General features: G+C 43.4%; 1 protein-coding gene across 3 annotated transcripts; it reads left to right on the plus strand.

Annotated features, from left to right (window-relative positions):
• Positions 1-1181: 1181 nt before the first annotated feature.
• On the plus strand, positions 1182-20247 carry LOC106609823 (tetraspanin-8). Of its 3 annotated transcripts, XM_045700289.1 has the most exons (10): positions 1221-1471; positions 1686-1807; positions 16833-16898; positions 17171-17287; positions 17622-17696; positions 17936-18031; positions 18336-18434; positions 18684-18794; positions 18960-19043; positions 19506-20247. In XM_045700289.1, exons 4-10 carry the CDS (start codon positions 17180-17182, stop codon positions 19632-19634), a joined length of 702 nt encoding a protein of 233 aa, XP_045556245.1. In that variant the 5' UTR covers positions 1221-1471; positions 1686-1807; positions 16833-16898; positions 17171-17179; the 3' UTR covers positions 19635-20247. The 3 variants fall into 3 exon arrangements, with proteins under 3 accessions (XP_045556243.1, XP_045556245.1, XP_045556244.1); XM_045700287.1 differs by lacking the exon at positions 1686-1807 and having other exon boundaries at positions 1182-1471; XM_045700288.1 differs by lacking the exons at positions 1221-1471; positions 1686-1807 and adding an exon at positions 14790-16015.
• Positions 20248-20682: the final 435 nt, after the last annotated feature.

Genomic DNA, 20682 nt, shown 5'->3' on the forward strand with positions numbered 1-20682 from the left:
TAACGGAACAGACTCAAGCATATGATAGTAACGGAACAGACTCAAGCATATGATAGTAACGGAACAGACTCAAGAATATTCCCCATTCACAGGAAAATGATGTACAAAGGAAGGATAGGTGGGCATAGTTATTTTACAGTAGGTAAGTAAGTAACTGTTCCTTTCTGGGTAACAGATTAGTTCAACAACTACATAACTGAGCACATACAGTATGCCCAGTTGTTTCCTGTGAGGTCTTGATTGTCAACATGACACTCAACACTCCTAATTGACACTCCTAACACTCCTAATTTCCTTTAGTAATCACTGAAATAACACATCTACGGTTAATCTAAAGTAAAATAAGAACTCAATGTTTATATCCCAGGACAAATTAGCTAGCAACAGCAAGCTAGCTAAATAGGACAAATTAGCTAGCTAGCAAAATTACACAAACAAAACAGCAAATGAATCAAATTCTTGATGTAATCATTGTGTGCTAAGAATATGGGACCAAATAAACTTTTGATAACTTTGATACACACAAGTGAACTTGTCACAATACTTTTGGGCCCCTAAAATGGGGGGGGAAAGAGTCCATGTACAAAAAGTGCTGTCATTTCTAAACGGCTCATATGGATGAAAATACCTTCAAATTAAAGCTGACCGTCTGCATCGAAGGTGCTGGAGTACATAGCCAAAACAAAACACACTGTCCCAATACTTTGAGCTCACTGTATCTCTGCTAGAGCTGACCTTATCTGCTATTGTCCCTTCTCAGTGTACAGGGCTTGAGAGGGATGCCTAAGGTAAAGCCAAACATGTTTAATGTTAAAATCTGCTACTCTTTTGGAACGCAGTATTGTCAAGATAACTACTTTTTACCGTGTGTAAAATTGCTTGTTTCATTTGAAAGCTTTTTATAAAAATACAAAAAATGCATGAAATGAAATGTATGCATTCACTACTGTAAGTCGCTCTGGATAAGAGCGTCTGCTAAATGACAAATGTAAATGTAAATGTAATCTTCTGAAACGTTCACCACTCCACTTATGATATCACTGGTTACTCCAAGCCAATGAACGGAGGAGAGAAGGAAGCATGGATTGTGTAGTAGTTGGAAATGTCCCAAGTGTTTACCCGTGACAGGTCCCGCAGTACTAACTGTCACCACTAGAGGGTGTGTATTGCCGGTGACGGTTGTGTTTGGTGCTGTGTTTACATCTGCGTGCTGTTGACGTGGAAGAGACGCAGAAGAAAGATGGCGGCGCCCTCTGCAGAGCAGCAAAACGGACAAAGTGATGAATCTGATCTACAAAGCCCTATATCGACAAATGATGAAGACTCCGAAACAGGAGCGGGGGATGGAGCACTCCCCGACTACGTTGTCGACTTGATAGAGAAAGAAATCGGAGGGGATCTGAAGTCGCTGAAGAAAGTTAGCTCGCTCCTGGAGAAACTGACAGCGGAAAACAAGTTGCTGGAGGAGCAGGTAGCTAGCGAGCGCGTTGTTAACTTCATGTTGCACACTCAAATAAGCTTTCAATGCTGAATCAATTATTGAATTAAAATAATAGAATAGTTAATTATGAGAGTATTAATCTGCCCTTGACAGCAGCTAATTTAATGTAAGTAATAAAACATGATCTATCCAGCTAGCTAACCTTTGCTAGCTAGTTAAGGGTGTGCATTTCCCTTTCTGACAGGTCTCCCAGGTAGCACGGTGGATCTGGGCCGATTCCGGTTGAGCGTTAGACTCGGCCGACGTCATGCCTTTGGCACTATTACTTCTCGCTAGGATGCGGGGATTGAGCTCGCGCTGATTCCGGTGAGAGTTATCTGTCCCAAATGTATTACTTGGGTCTCGGGCCGATTGGGGCTACTCTCTGGCAGATGATTACACAGACTACTTTATATAATTTACATTTCATTATTTATTTATTTTTCCATATTTTCTCATTGTTTCTGTGATCAAAAATACAATTAACATTTAAATTAAAGTATTTTAAGAGAGGCCTGTTTAAGTAGTATTTTAGTATTTTGAAACTTTGTGCATGGCAATTGATAAGCATTAAAATCTTGGTGGATGAAGCCTCCCGAGTGGCGCAGCGGTCTACGACACTGCATCACAGTGCAAACTGCGTTGCATTTACATTACATTTAAGTCATTTAGCAGACGCTCTTATCCAGAGCGATTTACAAATTACTACAGATGCTAGTTCGATACCCGTGCCGGCCACGACCAGGAGACCTGCACAGTTGACCTAGCGTCGTCCGAGTTAGGGGAAGGTTTGGCAGGCTGATATGTCCTCCTCCCATGGCGCTGTAGCGGCTCCTGTGGTGGGCTAGGAGCATGCATGCTGACAGGTCACCAGGTGTACGGTGTTTCCACCAACACACATTTTTTTGGGTGGATGGGTAGAATTTGTATGCATAAAATCTATATTAGTAATATTTAAAATTACTAAATTCTGTAATTTTGTATACGTTTATTTAAATTTGCATCTGGCCGCTTCTGGGGGATTCTGGTAAGATACTGCCAAAAGTCGACTGAGTTCACGTAGACGGAAACAGGACGATTCTTGGCAGTCATTCATTTTAATTTTGGGCTGAGTCCGACACCCGATTCCAGGTCGATTCAATCAGGGGGCCGCTTCTGGGCCGATTCTTCATTGCTAGCTGGGCTTCCTCCACCCACCATCTCAGGTTCTAAAGTTTGTGCTTCTGTGTCCCAGGCCAAGACCGGTCCCAACAAGTGGGAGTTAATGACCGGTCCCAACAAGTGGGAGTAAATGACCGGTCCCAACAAGTGGGAGTAAATGACCGGTCTCAACAAGTGGGAGTAAATGACCGGTCCCAACAAGTGGGAGTAAATGACCGGTCCCAACAAGTGGGAGTTAATGACCGGTCCCAACAAGTGTGAGTAAATGACCGGTCCCAACAAGTGTGAGTAAATGACCGGTCCCAACAAGTGTGAGTAAATGACCGGTCCCAACAAGTGGGAGTTAATGACCGGTCCCAACAAGTGGGAGTAAATGACCGGTCCCAACAAGTGGGAGTAAATGACCGGTCCCAACAAGTGGGAGTAAATGACCGGTCCCAACAAGTGGGAGTAAATGACCGGTCCCAACAAGTGTGAGTAAATGACCGGTCCCAACAAGTGGGAGTAAATGACCGGTCCCAACAAGTGGGAGTAAATGACCGGTCCCAACAAGTGGGAGTAAATGACCGGTCCCAACAAGTGGGAGTTAATGACCGGTCCCAACAAGTGGGAGTTAATGACCGGTCCCAACAAGTGGGAGTAAATGACCGGTCCCAACAAGTGTGAGTAAATGACCGGTCCCAACAAGTGTGAGTAAATGACCGGTCCCAACAAGTGTGAGTAAATGACCGGTCCCAACAAGTGGGAGTTAATGACCGGTCCCAACAAGTGGGAGTAAATGACCGGTCCCAACAAGTGGGAGTTAATGACCGGTCCCAACAAGTGGGAGTAAATGACCGGTCCCAACAAGTGGGAGTAAATGACCGGTCCCAACAAGTGGGAGTAAATGACCGGTCCCAACAAGTGGGAGTTAATGACCGGTCCCAACAAGTGGGAGTTAATGACCGGTCCCAACAAGTGGGAGTAAATGACCGGTCCCAACAAGTGGGAGTTAATGACCGGTCCCAACAAGTGGGAGTTAATGACCGGTCCCAACAAGTGGGAGTTAATGACCGGTCCCAACAAGTGGGAGTAAATGACCGGTCCCAACAAGTGGGAGTTAATGACCGGTCCCAACAAGTGGGAGTTAATGACCGGTCCCAACAAGTGGGAGTTAATGACCGGTCCCAACAAGTGGGAGTTAATGACCGGTCCCAACAAGTGGGAGTTAATGACCGGTCCCAACAAGTGGGAGTTAATGACCGGTCCCAACAAGTGGGAGTAAATGACCGGTCCCAACAAGTGGGAGTAAATGACCGGTCCCAACAAGTGGGAGTTAATGACCGGTCCCAACAAGTGTGAGTAAATGACCGGTCCCAACAAGTGGGAGTAAATGACCGGTCCCAACAAGTGGGAGTTAATGACCGGTCCCAACAAGTGGGAGTTAATGACCGGTCCCAACAAGTGGGAGTTAATGACCGGTCCCAACAAGTGGGAGTTAATGACCGGTCCCAACAAGTGGGAGTTAATGACCGGTCCCAACAAGTGGGAGTTAATGGCCGGTCCCAACAAGTGGGAGTTAATGGCCGGTCCCAACAAGTGGGAGTAAATGGCCGGTCCCAACAAGTGGGAGTTAATGGCCGGTCCCAACAAGTGGGAGTAAATGACCGGTCCCAACAAGTGGGAGTAAATGACCGGTCCCAACAAGTGGGAGTTAATGACCGGTCCCAACAAGTGGGAGTTAATGACCGGTCCCAACAAGTGGGAGTAAATGACCGGTCCCAACAAGTGGGAGTAAATGACCGGTCCCAACAAGTGGGAGTTAATGACCGGTCCCAACAAGTGGGAGTTAATGACCGGTCCCAACAAGTGGGAGTTAATGACCGGTCCCAACAAGTGGGAGTAAATGACCGGTCCCAACAAGTGGGGAGTTAATGACCGGTCCCAACAAGTGGGAGTTAATGACCGGTCCCAACAAGTGGGAGTTAATGGTGTCAGGTCAAAGCAGCTCTGCCTACTCCACCGGATCACCACAAGGTTGCATGCTCTCTCCTCTCCTGTACATACTATACAGTAATGACTGTGGTAGCCAATATGAAAACAGGCACATCATAAAGTTTGCTGATGACTGTCATCGTCAGTCTACTACAGGATGGAGAGTCTGAGCATGGGCCTCTGGTAGATGACTTTGTGTCATGGTGTGAAAACGGCTTCCTCCAACAGAATGTCTCCAAAACTAAAGATATGGCCATTGACTTTAGAAGGCAGCCACTGAACCCCACACCCACTGTGGTCATGGGAAAGGACATTGAGCTGGTCAGTACCTACAAGTACCTGGGAACAGTGCTGGACAATAGTTGACGTTTAAGGAGAACACAGAGGCCGTCTGTATAAAGGGACAGCAGCGGCGTTTTGTTGTTGACAAAGATGAACTGTTTTAATGTCAGCAAGACAATGATGAGACTGTTTAGATTGGACAGGGTGGTTAAGGTGGCCAGACAGTGTGGTTAAGGTGGCCAGACAGTGTGGTTAAGGTGGCCAGACAGTGTGGTTAAGGTGGCCAGACAGGTCATCAGGGTGAAACAGGCACAGCTCTCAGTGACATTCAGAAAGCATGTGGTGAGGAGAGCTAACAGTATCCTAGACTGTCCTGATCACCTCCTCCTTGACCATTTTGTACTTCTCCCCTTAGGTTGACGTTTTAGACTTCCCAAACTCAATAGCAACAGATACAATAACTATTTTATCCCACAGCCCATAAACTTTCTGAATCTGCACATTAAATTAAATGTTGATTTATTGCTGCACTTCAGCACAATGATTGCTCCTTTATATCAATCTTATTGTTTCATGTTACATTTACATTTAAGTCATTTAGCAGACGCTCTTATCCAGAGCGACTTACAAATTGGTGCATTCACCTTATAATATCCAGTGGAACAACCACTTACAATAGTGCATCTAAATCTTTTAAGGGGGGGTTAGAAGGATTACTTTATCCTATCCCAGGTATTCCTTAAAGAGGTGGGGTTTCAGGTGTCTCCGGAAGGTGGTGATTGACTCCGCTGTCCTGGCGTCGTGAGGGAGCTTGTTCCACCATTGGGGTGCCAGAGCAGCGAACAGTTTTGATTGGGCTGAGCGGGAACTGTGCTTCTGCAGAGGTAGGGGGGCCAGCAGGCCAGAGGTGGATGAACGCAGTGCCCTTGTTTGGGTGTAGGGCCTGATCAGAGCCTGAAGGTACGGAGGTGCCGTTCCCCTCACAGCTCCGTAGGCAAGCACCATGGTCTTGTAGCGGATGCGAGCTTCGACTGGAAGCCAGTGGAGAGAGTGGAGGAGCGGGGTGACGTGAGAGAACTTGGGACTTTTGAACACCAGGCGGGCTGCGGCGTTCTGGATGAGTTGTAGGGGTTTAATGGCACAGGCAGGGAGCCCAGCCAACAACGAGTTACAGTAATCCAGACGGGAGATGACAAGTGCCTGGATTAGGACCTGCACCGCTTCCTGTGTGAGGCAGGGTCGTACTCTGCGAATGTTGTAGAGCATGAACCTACAGGATCGGGTCACCGCCATGATGTTAGTGGAGAACGACAGGGTGTTGTCCAGGGTCACGCCGAGGCTCTTAGCACTCTGGGAGGAGGACACAAGGGAGTTGTCAACCGTGATGGCGAGATCATGGAACGGGCAGTCCTTCCCCGGGAGGAAGAGCAGCTCCGTCTTGCCGAGGTTCAGCTTGAGGTGGTGATCCGTCATCCACACTGATATGTCTGCCAGACATGCAGAGATGCGATTCGCCACCTGGTTGTCAGAAGGGGGAAAGGAGAAGATTAATTGTGTGTCATCTGCATAGCAATGATATGAGAGACCATGTGAGGATATGACAGAGCCAAGTGACTTGGTGTATAGCGAGAATAGGAGAGGGCCTAGAACAGAGCCCTGGGGGACACCAGTGGTGAGAGCACATGGTGCGGAGACAGATTCTCGCCACGCCACCTGGTAGGAGCGACCTGTCAGGTAGGACGCAATCCAGGCGTGGGCCGCGCCGGAGATGCCCAGCTCGGAGAGGGTGGAGAGGAGGATCTGATGGTTCACAGTATCAAAGGCAGCAGATAGGTCTAGAAGGATGAGAGCAGAGGAGAGAGAGTTAGCTTTAGCAGTGCGGAGAGCCTCCGTGACACAGAGAAGAGCAGTCTCAGTTGAATGCCCAGTCTTGAAACCTGACTGATTAGGATCAAGAAGGTCATTCTGAGAGAGATAGCAAGAGAGCTGGCCAAGGACGGCACGTTCAAGAGTTTTGGAGAGAAAGGAAAGAAGGGATACTGGTCTGTAGTTGTTGACATCGGAGGGATCGAGTGTAGGTTTTTTTCAGAAGGGGTGCAACTCTCGCTCTCTTGAAGACGGAAGGGACGTAGCCAGCGGTCAAGGATGAGTTGATGAGCGAGGTGAGGTAGGGGAGAAGGTCTCCGGAAACGGTCTGGAGAAGAGAGGAGGGGATAGGGTCAAGTGGGCAGGTTGTTGGGCGGCCGGCCGTCACAAGACGCGAAATTTCATCTGGAGAGAGAGGGGAGAAAGAGGTCAAAGCACAGGGTAGGGCAGTGTGAGCAGGACCAGCGGTGTCGTTTGACTTAGCAACGAGGATCGGATGTCGTCAACCTTCTTTTCAAAATGGTTGGCGAAGTCATCCGCAGAGAGGGAGGAGGGGGAGGAGGATTCAGGAGGGAGGAGAAGGTAGCAAAGAGCTTCCTAGGGTTAGAGGCAGATGCTTGGAGTTTAGAGTGGTAGAAAGTGGCTTTAGCAGCAGAGACAGAAGAGGAAAATGTAGAGAGGAGGGAGTGAAAGGATGCCAGGTCCGCAGGGAGGCGAGTTTTCCTCCATTTCCGCTCGGCTGCCCGGAGCCCTGTTCTGTGAGCTCGCAGTGAGTCGTCGAGCCACGGAGCAGGAGGGGAGGACCGAGCCGGCCTGGAGGATAGGGGACAGAGAAAATCAAAGGATGCAGAGAGGGAGGAGAAGAGGGTTGAGGAGGCAGAATCAGGAGATAGGTTGGAGAAGGTTTGAGCAGAGGGAAGAGATGATGGGATGGAAGAGGAGAGAGTAGCGGGAGAGAGGGAGCGAAGGTTGGGACGTCGCAATACCATCCGAGTAGGGGCAGAGTGAGAAGTGTTGGATGAGAGCGAGAGGGAAAAGGATACAAGGTAGTGGTCGGAGACTTGGAGGGGAGTTGCAATGAGATTAGTGGAAGAACAGCATCTAGTAAAGATGAGGTCAAGCGTATTGCCTGCCTTGTGAGTAGGGGGGGAGGGTGAGAGGGTGAGGTCAAAAGAGGAGAGGAGTGGAAAGAGGGAGGCAGAGAGGAATGAGTCAAAGGTAGACGTGGGGAGGTTAAAGTCACCCAGAACTGTGAGAGGTGAGCCATCCTCAGGAAAGGAACTTATCAAGGCGTCAAGCTCATTGATGAACTCTCCAAGGGAACCTGGAGGGCGATAAATGATAAGGATGTTAAGCTTAAAAGGGCTGGTAACTGTGACAGCATGGAATTCAAATGAGGAGATAGACAGATGGGTCAGGGGAGAAAGAGAGAATGTCCACTTGGGAGAGATGAGGATTCCAGTGCCACCACCCCGCTGGCTCGATGCTCTAGGGGTATGCGAGAACACGTAGGCAGACGAGGAGAGAGCAGTAGGAGTAGCAGTGTTATCTGTGGTAGTCCATGTTTCCGTCAGCGCCAGGAAGTCTAGGGACTGGAGGGTAGCATAGGCTGAGATGAACTCAGCCTTGTTGGCCGCAGACCGGCAGTTCCAGAGGCTGCCGGAGACCTGGAACTCCACGTGGGTCGTGCGTGCTGGGACCACCAGGTTAGAGTGACAGCGGCCACGCGGTGTGGAGCGTTTGTATGGCCTGTGCAGAGGGGAGAGAACAGGGATAGACAGACACATAGTAGACAAGCTACAGAAGAGGCTACGCTAATGCAAAGGAGATTGGAATGACAAATGGACTACACGTCTCGAATGTTCAGAAAGTTAAGCTTACGTTGCAAAAATCTTATTGACGAAAATGATACAGTACTGCTGGCTGGTGGAGTAGGCTAGCTAGCAGTGGCTGCGTTGTAGACTTTGAACGTGTAGCTGGCTAGGTAACCTCGATAGTTTCAGTACTACACCTTGTCATGATACAAAGCAACTTTGTAGCTAGCTAGCTAACATAACACTAATCAAGACGTTCCTAGTAATGTATTTAGTTTCTACAATGCTACTCGTCGGTAATAGTTGGCTGGGTTAGGAAAAATGGTGTCGCGGGGGACGGAAATAGCTGGCTAGCTAACCTCGATGGCTGGCTAGCTAACCTCGGTAATTACTAAACTACACAATTATCAAGCTATGACAAAGACAACTAAGTAGCTAGCTAGCTAACACTGCACTAGTCAAATCGTTCCGTTGTAAAGTATTAGTATTAGTATCTACAGCGCTGCTAGTCGGTAACGGTTGGCTAGCTAGCAGTGGGTTAATGATGACTAGGTGTGTTGACTAAGTCTGGCGCCGCGGCTGGCTAGCTCACCTCGATAATTACTCAAACTACACTATTATCTTAGATACAGAGACAGCAAAGACAACTATGTAGCTGGCTAACTAACACTAACACCACACTAATCAAGTCGTTACGTTGTAATGTAATAGTTTCTGCAGTGCTGCTAGTCGGTAGAAGTTGGCTAGCTAGCAGTGATGATTAGCTAGCTAGCAGCTAGCAGTGTTGGCTACGTTAGGAGGACGAAGATAGCTAGCCTCGATAATTACTCAATTACTCTAAACTACACAATTATCTTTGATACAAAGACGGCTATGTAGCTAGCTAAGAAGAATTGCTCAGATCAAACAAATCAAGCCGTTGTAATGTAGTGAAGTGTAATATTACCTGTGGAGCGATGCGTAGTGCGACTGCTCGCTCCAAACTCGCTCCATATCGTTTGTATGGTTGTCACTGTTTTTAATGTTGTCATTTTGTATTGTTGATCCCTGACTGCATAACAAATCTCCCAATGGGAACAATAAAGATAACTTGAGGGTTTAAGAAAGGATTTTTAACAGTGTGTGATATCAGTGGTCTTAATATTGACTGTCAACATGACATGAAAACATCCTTCAAATTGTATTTGTCACATGCTTCATCAACAACAGGTATGGACTATTAGTGAAATGCTTACTTACGAGCCCTTCACACAATGCAGAGAGAAAGAAAAATAGAGAAATAATAGAAGAGTCAAATATGTAATAATAGATACACAATAAGGTATAGAGGTCCTGGATGGCAGGGAGCTCTGCCCCAGTGATGTACCGGGCCGTACGCGCTGCGGTCAACGTGGAGGATGTGTTGTTGCCGACACTCACCACCTGGGGGCGGTCCAGTTCGAGGGAAGTTCGAGGGACCAAGATCCAGTTGCAGAGGGTGGTGTTCACCAGGATCCAGTTGCAGAGGGAGGTGTTCACCAGGATCCAGTTGCAGAGGGAGGTGTTCACCAGGATCCAGTTGCAGAGGGAGGTGTTCACCAGGATCCAGTTGCAGAGGGAGGTGTTCACCAGGATCCAGTTGCAGAGGGAGGTGTTCACCAGGATCCAGTTGCAGAGGGAGGTGTTCACCAGGATCCAGTTGCAGAGAGAGTGTTTTCAGTCCCTGGATGAGCTTGGAGGGCACTATGGTGCTGAATGCTGAACTGTAGTCAATGAACAGCATTCTCATGTAGGTGTTCCTTTTGTCCAAGTGGGAAAGGGCAGTGTGGAGCGCAATAGAGATTGCGTCATCTGTGGATCTATTGGGGCGGTATGCAAATTGGAGTAGGTCCAGGGTGTCTGGGATGATGGTGTTGATGTGATTCATGATAAGCCTTTCAAAGCTTTTCATGGCTACAGATGTGAGTGTTACGGGGCGATAGTCATTTACGCAGGTTATATTGGCGTCCTTGGGCACAGGGACTACGGTGGTCTGCTTGTAACATGTAGGTATTACAGACTGGGTAAGAGATTGAAAATGTAAATGAAGACACTTGCCAACTGGTCAGTGCATGCTCTGAGTACACGTCCTGGTCCTGGGGCCTTGTTATTGTTAACCTGTTTAAAGGTCTTACTCACATCGGCTACGGAGATCATGTATTTGGAAATACCATATTTATTTGTGTTTTATCATAGTACAATCGCAGTATAATGTATTAAATAAATAAACCCCCCAAGGTCAAAAGAGGTTGGTTGGTGTTATATTGATGAATTTATATACCAGTATGGAAACTTTCTGATAAAGTCAGAGGCAGGCTACTTGTTGGTCTTAGTTTTCTGTAAAGAAAAAGGGAAATAGTTGCTGTGAAAAAGGGGTAATACTTTCTGTTTTAATAGTACCGTTTTTTGCTAATGTTTGGGTTCCTTGTGTTGCCAAGCTGAAATGTGGGAGAAAGTGAGGTATATGGTAGCCACATTTTAGGCATTTTGTAATCATTTACACTATTTATAGTCAATGGGTGTTCCGCTTGTTTCGGCACTCTGAGGAAGCCGCTTGCTCTAGTAGTGGTTGCTTCATGCACTCTCTCTCTACAGTGGCTCTCGCGCTAGCCTGCCTAGTCAGTGAGTCATTTGAATGAGTGAGAAAACTGAAGAGAGAAGTAAATATTTTAAACATTATCACAGTGAGCGAGTTATAAAGCATAGGATATGAAACACCAAGTTAAGCGGAGTGTAATGATATAATTGTTATTTTTTGATGAGGTTTTGATAGTTTAATTAATTTATAAAAGTCTGTTAGCATAGAGCTAACGTTGGCTAAAGTTATCTCCAGTCAAGCTAGCCTGTCGTAGTAATGGCGACAGGACCAACGAACATTCACAGAAAGTGGAAACAAAGGGAAACATTCTAACTTGCTGTTTTTAGGGATATTCTGAGAATTACATTAAAATGTATCTATGAGATAAAATGGTAATTTATACCTTTTTACAAATAGTGTTTTAGTACGTTGGATATTTGGAATGTATAAGACTAGCCAAGTCAGTTGAACGGGAGAGAGACAACTGAAAACTGTATTGAAGAGAGAAGCACCAGATAAACTATTTTAAATCTTCAAGTTTTCGTCATTCTTCTCACCATACTCTATCCAGCTCCCTAGGTTTAAGAGGGTACACTACACTACTAGACCACGTGTGTTGTGGTTTTTCACCATGAGCTAAAGGGGTTAAAGAGAGTACTAGGCCTATGCTTTGCTGTTGCAGGGCGAGTAGTCAATATTGCATCATGTGAGTACCATAAATGACAACGTTTTTGGTCACTTTACCAGAAAAATGGTGGGACACAGACCATCATAATACATGGTAAACAACTACCATGCTTTCATGTTTCACCACGTGCTGCTAGTACAACATTTTACAGTAGCTAGTACAATTTAAAAATATATATATTTGGTCACTACCGCCACAATTTCTCCTGCCATAATAGTAACAATTTTATTTTCCTGCCATGCTAGGGACCAAAAAAACGACTGATATAAACTGAAGAAAAATATAAACGCAACATGTAGTGTTGGTCCCATGTTTCATGAGCTGAAATAAAATAACCCAGAAATTGTTCATATGCACAAAAAGCATATTTCTCTAAAATGTTGTGCACAAATTTGTTAACATCTCTGATAGTGAGCATTTCTCCTTTGCCAAGATAATACATCCACCTGACAGGTGTGGCATATGAAAAGCTGATTAAACAGCATGATCATTACAAAGGTGCACCTTGTGCTAGGGACATTAAAAGGCAGTTTTGTCACAACAACGCCACAGACGTCTCAAGTTTTGATCTAGCGTGCAATTGGCATGCTGACTGCAGGAATGTTCACCAGAGCTGTTGCCAGAGAATTTTATGTTAATTTCTCTACCATAAGTTGCCTCCAACGTCGTTTTAGAGAATTTGGCGGTTCGTCCAGCCGGCCTCACTGAATGTGAAAGGTAGTAATGGTTGAATCAAATAGGCCTACACTCAAAACCTATGGTAAAAAAAGTATGGTAGTGCATTTGGGTCAAATCAGTTTTCAATTCAGGTATAGTCAATTGAAATTCACTTCCTGAATGGAAAAATCCACATAAAAAAACAATGGACAATTTTCCAATTCAGGAATTGAATTCAATTGATTGAATTGAAAGCTGAATTGACCCCAACCCTGGAATGGTGAATTAGTAAAGACAGATTGGAAATACATACCGATAACACTAAGTGCTATTAATATTCCTATAAACAGGTTCATTATCAATGTTACTTCAGAGATCAGGATGGGAAGGCATGGCTGAAAGTGAAAAATTAAGAATTTGTAATTTTGTGAGAAAAACAAGAGTATAGAAGTCCGAATGATATCAGAATTTGAACAAAAAAAAACATTCATTGATTGAATTGATGTATCTGTTATTTAAATGTATCAATGATTATGTAAACTTTGTGTAGTTGTGTGTAACTATACCAAACTAGAAGTATGACAACCCACTGGGCACAGACGTCAGTTCAGCATCTAGTTTTGATTTACAATCGGTTGAGTTGTCATCTAACATGGATACAACATGAAATCAACCATAAAATTCACCATGTCATTAGATTAAGGTTAAAAGTTGGGTAAAATAATCGAAAAAAAAGCCCTTACGTTGATGACTTTTGGCATAGCCAATCAGTTTTCCACGTTGATTCAACATCATGACATTTATTTTTGGGGTTGAAATGACGTGGAAACAACATTCATTCAACCAATTTTTGCCCAGTGGGAATGCAATGGTGTAGTGGAATGACATGTTTTTACCTCTTTATATACCAGCATGTGTTCATCCATTAGTCCCTTGTGGTCATCATCCTCAGACATATCACTGTTGGGATAGTGAATAACAAATCTTGTATTGTTACCAGGAGCAACCTGAAATAGAATGTGACATGGTTTAAAACAGTGCTTTACTTTAGCTGCATGATTTCTTATTAGGCTGCATCATGTCATCCATGATAATTGTCTGGTCCAAATGTGTTCTATCGTTTTTGTTGCTTTTACAGTTTTGTCATGTACATCTTCCTCAGTTTATGTATGGTTGTCTTATCACTGTCCTCATCGTCTGTTTTAGAAAGAAATAATAAAATCAAAAAATGAATTGCTCTTACCAAAAGACAACAGATTTACACTTTCATATTTGAGTGATAACATTTTTAACACAGACTGACACATTGAAACCCATCCTCCTCAGCATACACATAACACCAGCAACAAGTTAACTTATTTAACGCAGCAGACTCACACATTTAAAGTTTGTTGAGTCCTCATCAGAACAGAGACAGGAGAGGGGGATGTCTGTGCCCCAGTCTTGGTAGCCTTGTACGAGCCCACAGCATTTGAACTGAAAGTGAAGGAAACAGACATTATAAAAACATGATTTACCAGGTATAGTTAAGGCCTAGTCCTGGAAGAACCTGGAGAAATCTCCAATGAAAGTGCTTTTAGTCCAGGCCTAGATTGACATAATATGGAAAACCGGCCCTAAAGACACATTGGGGCACTCTGGGGCTGTGAATTGGCACAAGCAGTGACCATAAGAAGCATTAAATAAAGGTGACTTACTTTAGTCTGTATGTTGTATAGCCCTTCTAAATCTGTTTGATTCGCTCCACTTAGAGGCATCATAGCTAGATGTTCCTCTCTGATTAACTCCTCCATCTTGAAATGAATCAAGTTAACATTGAGTGTTAGATTCACAGCTGAAACCTAGAATCAGTTCTGAATTTGAAATGGACAGATACAGTACATTGAATTATCAAGAATCAGATGTATTGCACCATCATACAATAACTTCTCAAATATTTTCCACCAGAACAGCAAACAAACATTGTCTCAAGGTCTAGTTAGAATCTATGCCAAGGTGCATTGAAGCCCTTTTGGCTCGTGGTGCCCCAACGCCCTATTAAACCACATTATGTTGATGTTTCCTTTATTTTGGCAGTTACCTGTGTGTGTATATATATATATATATATATATATATATATATATATATATATATATATGTTATGGTTAAAAATGTTCATGTTTTACTGTGACTTGTTGTAGGCTCCTAAATGGACCATAAGGTTATAAACCAAACAAAATTAAGAAAACTAAGCTAAAAAACGAATAAATAAAAAAATAAGTAACTCCGCCAGTGTCTCTTTTGGGTCACTTTTGCCGGTCCCAAGCCCGGATAAAGGAGGAGGGTTGGAATTGTGACATTAAATAAAACAAGAATCGACAGAAGAAAGTTCATTTGTAGTTCTAAACATATTTAGGGTGTTTTTTACTCACTTTTTGTCTCGCCCACCAAGTTATACAGTGTCCATCACAATTACATGCACATGGCCAATTATGCAAATTAGGCGATGGCGTCATTTAGCAACTTCTAGTGACTTTTAGGACAGCCAATAGCTACTTTCCTTACTGAGGAGTTGACAACACTGGAGGGGGGTTGATTCCTGTGCTACCGAAATGAAGCCTTGGCCTCGAACGATAGCAGTGAACATTTTGCAGAAACACCTCGAACGATAGCAGGCTTGCAGAAACAAAAAGCTATGTTGCATGTTCCTGCGCTACTGAAATGAAGCCTTGGCCTTAAACATTTTGCGGGGGTTGATTCCTGCACTACCGAAATTTTGCAGAAACATAACGTTTCTTCATGGAAAATCACGATATAGTTTGTTGCATAGCACTTGTAATATTGACAGCCTAATCCATTGGTTAACTGACCACAATCCATTTAATCAATATGAAGAAGTGTTGATTATTTGACTTCAGGAGAGCATAGCACATGAAAGAAAGCGGTGAGATATGCAGCACAGCGTTGTTTCCCCAAAGTGTTCACTGCTGGCGTGTGAGGCCAAACGTGCGGGGCGCTTCATTTCGGTCGCGCTGGGATCAAAACGTCAACAGTTCTGCGCTGCTATCACCATAAGTGCTGCAGGGCCAATGCAGATTGACCATGTAGTTCCTTTTAGCCTGCCTGATCTCTAGCCATCGTGCACTGGCCAACATAACATGTGGGCTAGTCCCTCCCATGTAACAAAACACCATTCAGCAGTATGTCAACATCAAACTCCTTGCTCCGGCAAAACGATACGCCACGCCCATGGACCTTAGTTTTTCTCCGAAGTATGTAGCGAACATAGAGCAGCGGAATAATTCAGTTTGAGTCGTCAGGCAATGTCAACACGCTCATGCTGAGAAGAAGAACCGGTTAAAGACATCGGACGATCTTTTTTCTGGATTTAAGTTAGCCGCTCTCTGAAGTGAACCACTTATCCAAAATGTTGTTTTTATCATAACCAAATATTAAAATGGGAAGAATTAATATCTGGGTAAAACGGGCGTTCATTTTCGTATGTGTCTTGACAGGGGTAAGTGATCTTCCAGTCTATTGGCCTTATTTTATTCCAGTTGATGAACTCGTTTTTTTTTATCGGTCACTTATGACAGTAGACAAGTTTTGTTATATCACTTCCATTCTTACATTTATTGCAGCGCTTTTTTAGTTTTTATGAGCTCGGTGGGGTCCCCAAGCAGTGAGAGGTGCTGCTTACATTAAAAAAAATATTCGCCGATTGTTCTCATCTAGTTTACTGAACAAAGAACTAAAACAAAATATACATTTTGTAGCCTACGTAGTTACCCTTTGAGCTGTCAGCTGTCATGTTTAAACTTTCACTGGAATCTGTTTTTTTTAGGTGTGGCTTGTGGGGATGTGTTCAACATATTTATTTATTGTCTCAGCATATTGTACTTAAGCTGCAGCACGTTATAAAGTTATGTCATGCTTATTAACTCAGACACACGGCATACCACAAAGGGTTTGTAAGTATATTTGATTAGTAAACAGCCAACTAAATTAACATTTCAGCTATTCATATCATCATTTATAGGCTATTTATAAATGATACATATGATATATTGTAAACTCATGAACCCCCTGCTCACAAACCCTGTAAATAATTCCATCCCTCATGACTCATGATGAAGCCTGAGTAGAATTCTCAGTATAATACCCTGTACATTGTAATGATTGATTGTATCATGTGTTGTATTCTCTTCAGATCATCAGCACCCTCTGAAACAAATTACTGTATCAACCTTTACTGTGCAATATCAGTAGAATTCTCAGTATAATACCCTGTACATTGTAATGATTGATTGTATCATGTGTTGTATTCTCTTCAGATCATCAGCACCCTCTTGCTGGCCATCACATTATTTGGACATGGGTACTTCCACCAATCAAAAGAAGTAATTGTTATTTTTATAGCCCCTATTACATTTCCTTATTATGTCATACACATTTTGTTATAATAATGATGTGTCCATCTAGCCTGGTCCCAGATCTGTTTGTACTGTCTTTCCAACTCCTACAGAGTTTAGCATGACAACAACCATAGGAGTTGGCTATACAGCATAAACAGATCTGAGACCAGGCTAGAGTCCATTAGTATCATTGTAATATTATGATTATAAACCCAGAATTTCCATTTCATGAATTTGACTTGTCTCCCTATTCACAGATAGACAAGATGCTGCCAGGTATAACAGTTATGTATGTCCTAGCAGCAGCAACCCTGGCCCTTTCAATCTCTGGGGTCTATGGAGCTTGTAAGGAGAAGAAGTGGGCTGTGATTCTGGTAAGCTTGCCAAGACCTGTGCCCTAAAGTGGTAGCTTCCCTGGTCCCAGATCTGTTGGTGTTGTCTTGGACAATGACCATAGGGGTTGGCTATATAACACAAACAGATCTGGGACCAGGCAAGTGTCTACCGACGTGACGTTTCCTCTCCTGCAAACGGTTCTTTTCTGACAGGTCATGGCATGCCTTAGAACTCTACTGAAGCCAATCAACAATTTTCCCATGACCTGTTTCCAACATGTTTCCCAGAAAGTGTGATATGGTTTGACGTGATTTTGATTTGAATTAACCTTTTGTATTGATTTTGCTTGACAACCCCTATATGTGTGTGTAGTTTTCAGTAGGTATGTCACTGGCCAGCCTTTACCTGTTTGGGGCTTGTGTGAAAGTATATCAAGCCAAACACGAGGTACAGTCCATAGCCTATATGTATCTTACCTTTTGAATTCAACCTTGAGCCAATGTTTATTTGCTGTTCTGGTGAAAATATATTAGAGAAGTTATAGTTAAATGTTATAGTATTAAGCATGATGGGGGAATATATCTGACTCTTGATAATTCAGTCTGTTCCTAGCAAAGTCGTAGATGATTACTGTATAGGTTTTAGCTGTGAATATAACATTCAATGTAAACCTCATTCATTTCAAGATGGAGGAGTTAAGCAGAAAGGAAGACCTAGCCATGGTGCCTCTCAGTGGAGCGAAACAAAACGATATAGAAAAGATGTACTACTTTCAAGCTAACGTAAGTCACCTTCATTGAGTACTTCTTAGGGTCTCGGCCAATCCAGGACAGGGTGTGTGCTTCCACCTTTGCAGTGATGTAGGTTTTTCTATGTGTGTGTCTTTAGGGCTGGTAGCAACTGTACAAATGGGGTTGTTTTGGATAAAAAGTGTCTGCAATGTGTTTCCCGGACACAGATGATGTAAACCTGGTCCTGGACTTAAAGCACTTTCATGTCTCCATGGAGTGTTCTTCAACACCTTCTAGTTCTGGAAATCATTAAGTGTTTTTAAAATGTCTGTTGTTCTGTTTCCTTCACTTTCAGTTAAGATGCTGTGGGCTCGTACAAGGCTACCAAGACTGGGGCACAGACATCCCCCTCTCCTGTCTCTGTTCTGATGAGGACTCAACAAACTTTAAATGTGTGAGTCTGCTGTGTTAAATAAGTTAACTTGTTGTTGATGTTGTTGTTGTGTGTATGCTGAGGAGGATCAGATTCAGTGTGTCAGTCTGTGTTAAATAAGTTAACTTGTTGTTGTTGATGATGTTGTTGTTGTGTGTATGCTGAGGAGGATCAGATTCAGTGTGTCAGTCTGTGTTAAATAAATCTGTTATGTCTTTCGGTAAGATCAATTGATATATTTTTATGAACCCATGTCACATTCTATTTCAGGTTGCTCGTGGTAACAATACAAGATGTGTTATTCACTATCCCAACAGTGATATGTCTGAGGATGATGACCACAAGGGACTAATGGATGAACACATGCTGGTATATAAAGAGGTAAAAACATGTCATTCCACTACACCATTACAATGCCATAATTCTAGTTTGATACACAAATATGATTTACAGTACTCATTGATACAATAAACTTCTGATATAATACGGACATATATACTCTTGTTTTTCTCACAAAATGATAAACTCTTAATTTGTCATTTTCAGCCATGTCTTCCCATCCTGATCTCTTTGGTGGGCTATGGAATCAGCCCGATGATAGGACCATTAGTAGCACTTCAAGCATTATGGGTAAGTATTTCATATCTATGTCTGTACTATTTAACCTTTCCAGGGTTGGGGTCCATTCAGTTTTTTCAATCAAATCAATTGAAATTCAATTCCCAAATTGAAAATTGTCCGTAGTGGATGTGGATTTTTCAATTCAGGAAATTAATTTCAATTGACTACCTTTTTTTTTGCATTAGTAGTAGTACTGGTTTATTATAATTATTACACACAGGCCGTACTTGGCAGCTAAAATCTGAATTGCAGTACACAGTACATACAAGTAAACAACAACAATTAAAACATCTGAAAGTCAGGATGCTAACTGAAGGATGGATGAATTGACCCCAGCGCTGTACCATAGTGATTTTTACCGTACCTCTCGAGTGTAGGCCTATTTGATTTAACCATTATCTATCACACTCAGCACCTAGTCACCTGCTCCATCAATCCTGACTGAGCCGTTACTGTGTGTCTGGTCCTCAGGATATTGGAGTTGCCCTGGCCATCACAATACTCTGCCAGATGAGAAGAAAGGTTGATGTGCCACCTGTGATCTTCACCTCTCAACCACCTCAGTACAGAGAGCTGTGTGACACAGCAGAGAGTGTCTGAAATGAAATGGTCCTCTTATGAAGGATACTCAATGCACTAGTCTGAGTGCCAGTCTGTTTGTGCCATCATGACAACTCCTGTCACTCATTTGTGTCAAGCCAAACACGACAATGGGTGACAAAGAGTTGGCTTGGCAATGACATGGATTTAACATGGGCATGACCACAAACAGATCTGGGATCAGGCTAGCAATGTACTCATATTATGTACATACCCATAACACACTTGGAAGGACAACTAAGGACATTGTTAGACATCTCTGCTGTGTTGTCCAAAGTATAACTGTTTAACTCTGGGTTCTTCCTTTCCTGTGGCTGTCACATCCTGACCCTAGTAAGATGTCATTTTCTAAAGTAGAGTAGGTCAGGGCGTGACAGGGGGTGTTTTGTGTCTTTCTATGTTTTCTATTTCTATGTTTAGTTCTAGTTTTTCTATTTCTATGTTGGGGTTGTTTGGGGTTGATCTCCAATTGGACGCAGCTGGTCCTCGTTGCCTCTGATTCATATTTAAGTAGGGGTTTTTCTTCCTGGGTTTTTGTGGGTAGTTGTTTTCCGTTTTGGCAAGTGTCCTGACAGAACTGTTGTCGGTCGTTTTGTTGTTTTGTTGAAGTATTTTCATTAAAAAGTAAATATGAGCACTATACACGCTGCGCCTTGGTCGCCTTCATACGACCCGCGTTACAGTGGCGGTCCTCATGAGAGCCAATTTCATCATAGCGCTTGTTGGTTTTTGCGACTGCACTTGAAGAAACTTTCAAAAGTTCTGGAAATTCTCCGCATTGACTGACCTTCATGTCTTAAAGTAATGATGGACTGTCGTTCTTACCGTAATATGGACTTGGTATTTAACCAAATAGGCATATATTCTGTATATCACCCCTACCTTGACACAACACAACTGATTGGCTCAAATGCATTAAGAAGGAAAGAAATTCCACTAATTAACTTTTAACAAGGCACACCTGTTAATTGAGTCTGAAACCTTAAAGATTTAAAATAGTTTATCTGGTGCTTCGCTCTTCAATACAGTTTTCAGTTGGCTGTCTCTC

This window comes from Salmo salar, chromosome ssa17, assembly GCF_905237065.1.
Source record: "Salmo salar chromosome ssa17, Ssal_v3.1, whole genome shotgun sequence".
Taxonomy (NCBI): Eukaryota; Metazoa; Chordata; class Actinopteri; order Salmoniformes; family Salmonidae; genus Salmo; species Salmo salar.